This window comes from Hydra vulgaris, chromosome 12, assembly GCF_038396675.1.
Source record: "Hydra vulgaris chromosome 12, alternate assembly HydraT2T_AEP".
Lineage (NCBI taxonomy): Eukaryota > Metazoa > Cnidaria > Hydrozoa > Anthoathecata > Hydridae > Hydra > Hydra vulgaris.
The window spans coordinates 19,596,258-19,607,317 of record NC_088931.1 but is presented as its reverse complement, the minus strand read 5'-3'; the positions used below and the strand labels follow the sequence as shown (position 1 = coordinate 19,607,317).

General features: G+C 33.9%; 1 protein-coding gene across 1 annotated transcript; it reads right to left on the bottom strand.

Annotated features, from left to right (window-relative positions):
* Positions 1–7,878: 7,878 nt before the first annotated feature.
* LOC124807919 (heat shock 70 kDa protein-like) lies at positions 7,879–10,441 on the bottom strand. The gene is made up of 4 exons (XM_065812464.1): positions 10,161–10,441; positions 9,943–10,016; positions 8,312–9,808; positions 7,879–8,173 (listed from the first exon to the last, which is right to left on the bottom strand). The coding sequence occupies exons 1-4, from the start codon at positions 10,363–10,365 to the stop codon at positions 7,988–7,990; spliced, it is 1,962 nt and encodes a 653-aa protein (XP_065668536.1). The 5' UTR covers positions 10,366–10,441; the 3' UTR covers positions 7,879–7,987.
* Positions 10,442–11,060: the final 619 nt, after the last annotated feature.

Sequence of the window (11,060 nt, the reverse complement as noted above, 5' to 3'; positions counted from 1 at the left end):
TGCTGTTGTCGATTTCTTCCGTGTCAGTTTGACTATTATTACTCACTTTCATAATGTCGAATAAAGGTTATAATTTCTGAGATATAAGGTTAACAATTAAACTCTAGGATTTGAGATGCGGCTTTCGTACACTTGGAATGTATTCACTTATTTTCAAAGGAAAGTGACGCGTTGCGTATGCGCGATTCGGTGTAAAAGTTTTTTTGAAAACGATCTTTTACAGAACTAGGATATATATTAAAGCTCCTTAACAGTGGCGTAGCAACAGGTTTAAGAAACTTTGGCTCCCAAGTTTTTGGGTCAGTTTTATTAGGTTAGCATGAGTTTATTTTATTATGCATCAGCTATAACGCCCGACGTCCCTGAAATCTAATTAATTGCGGAGCAGGCGTTAATCTAACGTCACAGGTGCCTCATTGTTTTTATGCTGACTAATTTGACTTTATTAAACTCACTATACTTCATTCATTAGTTATCAACAAAAACAAAACAAGGTTAGCTTTTAAAAGTCTAATCATAATAACGCATAAAATATTTCTTTACTATATATTTCTTTAGTATATATTTACTAAATTATTTATTTTTGGACCTCGTGTAAAAGAGAAAGAACATCATTAGAAGAACCAGCCCAAACATGACAACAGTATTTCCATACAGGCACGAATAAGAGATTTGTAGAGGTAGAGAATGGAATCAGGAAAGAGAAAATGGCAAGCACGATAAAAGAAGCAACCATGGTAGACGTTAATTTTGCAATCGATTGTATAAATGGTTTCCGTGGAAGGTCATTAGTAAATAGTAATCCAAGAAAACGTATTGAACGAGATTCAGTGTGAGGGTTGCCATTCATTAATATAGGAATGTCGACAGTACTGCGTTAGTTGCTTGGAGTATTTGCTCCAAGCAACTAACGCAGTACTTAGTTTAGATGGAGTGGAATTTTACAAACCACTTTGAGCCAAGATCGGCTGCCTGTTCTAAGCGATAGAAAAGAGACGAGCTTTTGCCAAGACAGGAGTATCAACTTGAGTCATCAGCAAAAAGAGCTACTTTAATTGTAAGGTTGTCAGGAAGATTACTAATGTAGATAAAAAGCTGTTGTGTTTGCGGCCCTTTTTTAGACAGCATTTGTAAAGATAACACATTTTGATACGTCACTAGACATTAGCGGTAAAACGTGCTCAAAGTAAGATGACGGTCCTCAGAACTGGTATATGAGTAAATAGAAAGTCTTAATGATAACAAAGAAATTTATTACCAAAAATATTCTTAGTGTTTATTTTTATATACCCATATATTACGTATAAAACAGAAAAAAAACAGGACAATAATAGAACATTGAGGAACCCCAGAAGTTACTGGAAATAAAGAAGAGTGTTGGCCTTCGAGGATGACTTTAATAAAGCGGTTAGAAAGAACACTTGATAATCTCAAAAACTTTTCCAGATATACCATATGAAACAATCTTAAGGAAAAGACCAGTATGCCAAACTTTGTCAAAAGCCTTAGATATGTTAAAAGCAATAGCCCTAGCCTCTCCGCCTCCATCTAATGCACAATAAAATCTTTCAGCCACAACAGTTAGCAAGTCAGCTGTAGAGCGAGAGGATCAAAAACCGTATTGATTTTCTGACAGCAAGTTATTTGACTCAAGATTTGTTTGATTGTTTTTATCTGATTGGGAGATAAAAACTCCGGAGTTTTTTATCACCCAATCAGTCTTCTTTCTGTTATTAGTTATAAGGTCTATGAGTCTTAATCAAACTTCTCATATCCCATCTTGAGTCAAATAACTTGCTGTCAGATCTATTTTAAGCAATGATATAGACTTTGTGGAGTTAGTTTTCAACATTGACGGGCTGCCAACCCATAAATGTACAAATATGCCTCATTGGCCAATCCAGTGTCATATTGACAGTATTTGTGAAGCAATTCCATTTGTTATGGCGATGTTCAGCTAGTTTTACTCGGATTAGTTGGAAGTTTGGTAGGAATACTTGGAAAATTTTACAGGGTAGTTAAGAAACCTTAGGGAACATCTGTAAAGTACGTACACAGTAAAACCACTGATTTAGAAACCCACTCTTCCACCCCCTCACCTCTCTCCCCGTTTTCTCCTTGTAAACACCTATATGTTTTTAATGCCCCCATACATATGCATGATTACAAAATCATTCCCCATGCCCCCAACCTTTTCCCAAAGCATTATTTTTTCAAAACATTAAAAACAAAAATTTTTTTAGTTATTTTGACATTACTCTAGTACATAACCAAATATTAATTTTTAAACTCGTTAAATTTGATGCTTTTGGTAATAAAAAAAGAAATCAAGTTTTCAAAGAGATAGAGAACGAGAATTAGTTACACCTCTTACATACTCTCTGTCTTTAACTACTCTCTCTCTCTCTCTCTCTCTCTCTCTCTCTCTCTCTCTCATACGCATTCATATATTTGTGGGTAACCCCTTTCTCCATACCTACGTGCGTACTTTATAGAAGACTAAAACGGCAAATGACATTTTTGATAATAATGGAATAACCATACAAGTAAAAGATAAAATATTTTTAGCTATGATGCATTAGACAAAGCTCTAATTTAATGACTATAATGGTCATTATGAATGTGATTATTGTAATGTTGAAGAAACCTATTAGTTTTTATTTTTTATGTTTAATATTTTGGTTTACTTTTGGCATAATTTGAGTTTAAAGAAAACTTGACTCATCATAGATAGAGCGTGGCCTTCTAAACAATAAGCTATGCAATTTTCTCAGTCCTGTTAATTAACCCTAAGTTGTAACATAGGGCTCCTTATGTGGCCTCGACAATGTGCACCAAAAGCATTAACAGGGACACCGTTCATGTGCAACATCGCACTGTTAATACTCTGATATTTTGCGGCTGTTGGTGAAATCAGTCTCTCTGAGAGCTACAACAGAGTTTAGGAAAACTTACTACCTGCCAGCCTCAGAACCATTAAACTGAGTTTTAGAGTTGTACCCTCATTAGGAAATAACAGGAAGAGTTGCATAGCCACTATCAAGGAGGCACATGCAAAAACTTATGAGAAAATTCAAGAAAATCCATTATTCATCATCCTAGGCAGAAAACAATGTAACACAGGTTTACGTCTACCCCAGCCTAATAGATGAAGAAGAGGGTCAAAGGTGGTCAACATAATTATTCTACTTACCCCTAAAGTCTTTGCCAAGGAGGCCTTCTACAAGAAAGTAGCTGGATGCAGTTAAAATCTGCCCAAGATCTTTGCGGGCACGGGTATGTTTATTGTACATACATTGTACGTCCGGACGGAACGTACAATTTTAGATCAGTTTTGGTTCCGATTGGAAATACTGAATGACGTCTAAATCTTAACGTACAATATATATTCAAATTGGACGTTCATTTTTGGTCTAAATTGGACGTGCATTTTAAGCACGATTTTGATTCATATAGGAAATACTGACAGACGTCCAAATGAGAACGTGCAATGAACTATCTTTTGGACTTATGTCCAAGATAGTTCATTGCACGTTTTTGTATATACGAAGAAAAAACAGATTTTGAGCCTATTTGGAACAAAAATACTGAAAGTCTTATTTAACCATTCTTGTATTATACTTTATTTATTATCTTTGTAATGTATTCCATTTTGGGTGAAGAACTTTACTTGACTTTCTACTTTTTCTTTTTCTTGACTTATGTAAAATGACTGACACAAATAAAAATAAATAAAACAACTAATGTAGGATCATAAAAGATTTATTATGAAAAAATCTTCCTCTTCAACAGCTCTACCACCACCACTACGACCACCACCATCTTTTCTGTCAGGAGCACGTTTCAGAATATTGCCAATAGAATGGTGCACTTCATGTATAGTATACTTTGTCATAGAATCTAAAATATAAAACTATTACATACTAACTGATCATAAACAAATAAAATATTTTAAACGACATATTACTTTTTTTAAAGATGAGAACAAATTAACTTGCCTAATAATTTAAGACATCAAATATATCCAAAGAAACGTGCATATCTTTAAAATATATTTAAACTTTATTAATTAGTTAATACTCTCTTAAAATTTTATTTGGCCTTTTTTATTAATAAAAACATTTAAAAATGTGAAAATAACGTATCTGTAACGACTCTTATGATGTTTGTTTTCTTGAAGGCTTTCTTGTGTTTACCATCCATATTGTACCAAGCTATCAACTTGTTGATCATAAGCCTATTATAAAAACTTGGTTTTAACATAAATTTTCTTACTGCATTTGGATAATTTGTACTAAAACCTGTTTTTTATTCTATTTTTAAAAAAAATGATAAAATACTGCTATCTGTACACTTTTTAAAATTTAACCTTCTTTAAAATTTTAGCTATGTAAAGTTATTTTACATACATACATATACATACATACATACATACATACATACATACATACATACATACATACATACATACATACATACATACATACATACATACATACATACATACATACATACATACATACATACATACATACATACATACATACATACATACATACATACATACATACATACATACATACATACATACATACATACATGTCATGCAAATGTCAAAGCTATCCAATTAATGTAAGTTTGTTAAATACTGTTCTTTAAAACCTTAGTTGTTAAGACCTTCTTTAAAACTTTAGCTATGTAAAGCAATTTTTTAAAAAGCAAAAAAAAAATTTAGACTGAAAATGATCGTCCAATTCGAATATACATTGCACGTACAGATTTGGATGTCATTCAGTATTTCGAATTTTCTCATAAGTTTTTGCATGTGCCTCCTTGATAGTGGCTATGCAACTCTTCCTGTTATTTCCTAATGAGGGTACAACTCTAAAACTCAGTTTAATGGTTCTGAGGCTGGCAGGTAGTAAGTTTTCCTAAACTCTGTTGTAGCTCTCAGAGAGACTGATTTCACCAACAGCCGCAAAATATCAGAGTATTAACAGTGCGATGTTGCACATGAACGGTGTCCCTGTTAATGCTTTTGGTGCACATTGTCGAGGCCACATAAGGAGCCCTATGTTACAACTTAGGGTTAATTAACAGGACTGAGAAAATTGCATAGCTTATTGTTTAGAAGGCCACGCTCTATCTATGATGAGTCAAGTTTTCTTTAAACTCAAATTATGCCAAAAGTAAACCAAAATATTAAACATAAAAAATAAAAACTAATAGGTTTCTTCAACATTACAATAATCACATTCATAATGACCATTATAGTCATTAAATTAGAGCTTTGTCTAATGCATCATAGCTAAAAATATTTTATCTTTTACTTGTATGGTTATTCCATTATTATCAAAAATGTCATTTGCCGTTTTAGTCTTCTATAAAGTACGCACGTAGGTATGGAGAAAGGGGTTACCCACAAATATATGAATGCGTATGAGAGAGAGAGAGAGAGAGAGAGAGAGAGAGAGAGAGAGAGAGTAGTTAAAGACAGAGAGTATGTAAGAGGTGTAACTAATTCTCGTTCTCTATCTCTTTGAAAACTTGATTTCTTTTTTTATTACCAAAAGCATCAAATTTAACGAGTTTAAAAATTAATATTTGGTTATGTACTAGAGTAATGTCAAAATAACTAAAAAAATTTTTGTTTTTAATGTTTTGAAAAAATAATGCTTTGGGAAAAGGTTGGGGGCATGGGGAATGATTTTGTAATCATGCATATGTATGGGGGCATTAAAAACATATAGGTGTTTACAAGGAGAAAACGGGGAGAGAGGTGAGGGGGTGGAAGAGTGGGTTTCTAAATCAGTGGTTTTACTGTGTACGTACTTTACAGATGTTCCCTAAGGTTTCTTAACTACCCTGTAAAATTTTCCAAGTATTCCTACCAAACTTCCAACTAATCCGAGTAAAACTAGCTGAACATCGCCATAACAAATGGAATTGCTTCACAAATACTGTCAATATGACACTGGATTGGCCAATGAGGCATATTTGTACATTTATGGGTTGGCAGCCCGTCAATGTTGAAAACTAACTCCACAAAGTCTATATCATTGCTTAAAATAGATCTGACAGCAAGTTATTTGACTCAAGATGGGATATGAGAAGTTTGATTAAGACTCATAGACCTTATAACTAATAACAGAAAGAAGACTGATTGGGTGATAAAAAACTCCGGAGTTTTTATCTCCCAATCAGATAAAAACAATCAAACAAATCTTGAGTCAAATAACTTGCTGTCAGAAAATCAATACGGTTTTTGATCCTCTCGCTCTACAGCTGACTTGCTAACTGTTGTGGCTGAAAGATTTTATTGTGCATTAGATGGAGGCGGAGAGGCTAGGGCTATTGCTTTTAACATATCTAAGGCTTTTGACAAAGTTTGGCATACTGGTCTTTTCCTTAAGATTGTTTCATATGGTATATCTGGAAAAGTTTTTGAGATTATCAAGTGTTCTTTCTAACCGCTTTATTAAAGTCATCCTCGAAGGCCAACACTCTTCTTTATTTCCAGTAACTTCTGGGGTTCCTCAATGTTCTATTATTGTCCTGTTTTTTTTCTGTTTTATACGTAATATATGGGTATATAAAAATAAACACTAAGAATATTTTTGGTAATAAATTTCTTTGTTATCATTAAGACTTTCTATTTACTCATATACCAGTTCTGAGGACCGTCATCTTACTTTGAGCACGTTTTACCGCTAATGTCTAGTGACGTATCAAAATGTGTTATCTTTACAAATGCTGTCTAAAAAAGGGCCGCAAACACAACAGCTTTTTATCTACATTAGTAATCTTCCTGACAACCTTACAATTAAAGTAGCTCTTTTTGCTGATGACTCAAGTTGATACTCCTGTCTTGGCAAAAGCTCGTCTCTTTTCTATCGCTTAGAACAGGCAGCCGATCTTGGCTCAAAGTGGTTTGTAAAATTCCACTCCATCTAAACTAAGTACTGCGTTAGTTGCTTGGAGCAAATACTCCAAGCAACTAACGCAGTACTGTCGACATTCCTATATTAATGAATGGCAACCCTCACACTGAATCTCGTTCAATACGTTTTCTTGGATTACTATTTACTAATGACCTTCCACGGAAACCATTTATACAATCGATTGCAAAATTAACGTCTACCATGGTTGCTTCTTTTATCGTGCTTGCCATTTTCTCTTTCCTGATTCCATTCTCTACCTCTACAAATCTCTTATTCGTGCCTGTATGGAAATACTGTTGTCATGTTTGGGCTGGTTCTTCTAATGATGTTCTTTCTCTTTTACACGAGGTCCAAAAATAAATAATTTAGTAAATATATACTAAAGAAATATATAGTAAAGAAATATTTTATGCGTTATTATGATTAGACTTTTAAAAGCTAACCTTGTTTTGTTTTTGTTGATAACTAATGAATGAAGTATAGTGAGTTTAATAAAGTCAAATTAGTCAGCATAAAAACAATGAGGCACCTGTGACGTTAGATTAACGCCTGCTCCGCAATTAATTAGATTTCAGGGACGTCGGGCGTTATAGCTGATGCATAATAAAATAAACTCATGCTAACCTAATAAAACTGACCCAAAAACTTGGGAGCCAAAGTTTCTTAAACCTGTTGCTACGCCACTGTTAAGGAGCTTTAATATATATCCTAGTTCTGTAAAAGATCGTTTTCAAAAAAACTTTTACACCGAATCGCGCATACGCAACGCGTCACTTTCCTTTGAAAATAAGTGAATACATTCCAAGTGTACGAAAGCCGCATCTCAAATCCTAGAGTTTAATTGTTAACCTTATATCTCAGAAATTATAACCTTTATTCGACATTATGAAAGTGAGTAATAATAGTCAAACTGACACGGAAGAAATCGACAACAGCATTAAAAATTGTCATTTTTATTAGCTCTATAAAATGTACATGCTTTAAAAATATTTACAAATATCGTACAAACAATAAAAAAAAATTTATTAACACGCTAAATAAATACTTTAATCAACTTCTTCTATAGTTGGTCCACCAGAACTAGGTTTGTAAGAGCCACCAGGCATACCTCCAGGCATGTTGCCGTTCATGCCTCCAGGAACACCGCCAGCTTGATAAAGTTTTGTAATAATAGGGTTGCACACTTTTTCAAGTTCTTTTTGTTTGTGTTCGAACTCGTCTTTATCGGCAGTCTGCATTAAAAAAAAAAAATGAAACAAAATGAAAAAAAAAGTAGAAGCTTTTTCTCCGATACTTCAACATTGCAATTTGTTAGTTAAGATATTAGTTATGGCAAAAGTTAAAGTCAAAAATAACAACGAATAACTTACTTGATTTCTATCAAGCCACTCTACTGTTTCACTGCAGCCTTTTAGAATTGTTTTTTTATCTTCTTCACTGATTTTGCCTTTAACTTTTTCGTCTTCTACAGTTTGCTTCATATTATAACAGTAGCTTTCCAAAGAGTTCTTCGCTTGAACTCTGTCTCGCTGAATATCGTCATCAGCTTTGTACTTTTCTGCTTCTTGAACCATTCTTTCAATGTCTTCTTTAGAAAGACGACCTTTATCATTGGTGATAGTGATTTTGTTTTCTTTTCCGGTGCTCTTGTCCAACGCAGAAACATTTAAAATACCATTGGCATCGACATCAAAGGTTACCTCAATTTGAGGGACTCCCCTAGGAGCAGGTGGAATTCCAGAAAGTTCAAATTTACCAAGTAAGTTATTATGAGCTGTCATGCTTCTTTCACCCTCAAAGACCTGAATTAGGACACCAGGTTGATTATCAGCATACGTAGAAAATATTTGAGAATACTTCGTCGGAACAGTAGTGTTTCTCTTAATCAGCGGGGTAAACACTCCTCCAGCAGTCTCAATTCCAAGTGATAAAGGAGCAACATCAAGAAGTAAAAGGTCCTGAACAGCCTCGTGTTTATCGCCAGCCAAAATGGCCGCTTGAACGGCAGCACCGTAAGCTACAGCTTCGTCTGGATTAATAGATTTGTTAAGTTCTTTTCCGTTAAAAAACTCTTGGAGAAGACTTTGTACTTTTGGAATGCGAGTAGAACCACCAACCAAAACAACCTCATGTATATCAGACTTGGAAAAATTTTGACCGTTGCTGTTTTTTCCAGCATCTCTAATGGCATCAGCAACGGGGCCAAGAGTACCTCTAAACAAATCAATGCATAACTCTTCGAAACGTGCTCGAGTAATCGACGTGTAAAAATCGATACCGTCAAACAGCGAGTCAATTTCAACGCTCGCTTGCGTACTTGCTGAAAGTGTTCTCTTGGCTCTTTCACACGCTGTTCTTAGACGTCGAAGAGCTCTTTTATTGCTAGAAATGTCTTTTTTATGCTTTCGCTTAAACTCTTCAACAAAATGGTTGACAAGACGGTTATCAAAATCTTCGCCACCAAGGTGAGTGTCGCCTGCAGTTGATTTTACTTCGAATATACCATCTTCTATGGCGAGAATGGAAACATCAAAGGTGCCACCGCCCAAATCAAAAATAAGCACGTTTTTCTCTTTTCCCACTTTTTTGTCGAGACCGTATGCAATAGCAGCTGCAGTTGGCTCGTTAATAATACGTAGGACGTTTAACCCGGCAATAACACCAGCGTCTTTGGTCGCTTGTCTTTGCGAATCATTAAAGTAAGCTGGTACAGTAATTACAACATCTGTGACTTTTTTACCGAGATAAGCATCCGCAATTTCTTTCATCTTAAGCAAAACCATGGACGATATCTCTTCTGGGTAAAAAGATTTAGTTTCTCCTTTGAATTCAACTTGAATTTTTGGTCTAGACCCCTCATCTATAACCTATAAAAACAAAGGAAAAAAAGTTAAAATTACAGCGTACGTTCTATAGCGCAACAGCCTTGCGAAAAAACAAGATGGATGAATGAAATGCCTAAGAACGAGTAATGTAAAAGAGCACAAACATAAATACTCACATTGAAAGGCCAATGTTTTCTGTCTGAAGTAACCGATGGATCGTTGAATTTTCTTCCAATCAACCTTTTTGCATCTAAAAAAAAATAACAAAAATGAAATCTCTTGCCTCGCTTTTTATGCTAGTCTTACAACCATTGCATGCACATTTTAGGGGTGAAACATTTAAAACATTGTTAGCTTATCTAATAAAGATTAAGATAACTTTTGTAATTTTTACCAAACACTGTGTTTGAAGGATTCATTGCTACTTGATTTTTTGCTGCATCCCCAATTAATCTTTCAGTGTCGGTAAAAGCGACATAACTCGGAGTTGTCCGATTTCCTTGCTCGTTAGCAATTATTTCAACTTTTCCGTGTTGAAAAACTCCAACACAAGAGTATGTTGTTCCAAGATCAATTCCGATTGCTGGTGCTTTTGACATTTTTATTTTCTGAAATTATATTTAATGCTCTTTTCTTTGCACTCGCCTTATTGATTTGTCGACTTCTTTATTACTTGTTCATAGAAATACGTTGTTCTCAATTTATACCGTTTCTGAGCGGAAGGTTAAATCTTGAATTTTTTGTAATACGGGGGTACAAATCGAGGGTTGTTATTGTACAATGCTACAATAATAAAATTTTTGAAAATCAAATGTAATATGAAAGTAAAATTTATAAACAGTGTAATATTCATTTGTTACTTTATAAAAAAATTTTCTTTCAAAAATTTATAAACTAATTAATGAATTTTTTTTTTCGTTCCCTGGTAATAAACTGTTCTGGATTTTTCTAGTTTTCTAGTTTAGCATCGAACATAAAGTTTAATAATGTTACCTTAGTATTAGCTTAGTGACAAATCTTGTTGCTCTTATAATGCAGTAAAGTATTACATTATTAAGCCTATATATTTGTATATATTATGTCTTTAATCTAGGATAGATAAGATAAAAATTAATATTTTTCTTAGGATAGATATGATAAAAATTAATATATTTCTGCCAGAAATTCTGGTCTTCTGGGTAATTAATCTTGTTGCAAATTTTTTTATTTCATTAAAAAAAAGAGCCTTAACTTATTTTTCTATCTACGGTTTCTCATTTACTATCAAACATTTTGGCTTCTGTTCTTGAAAGTC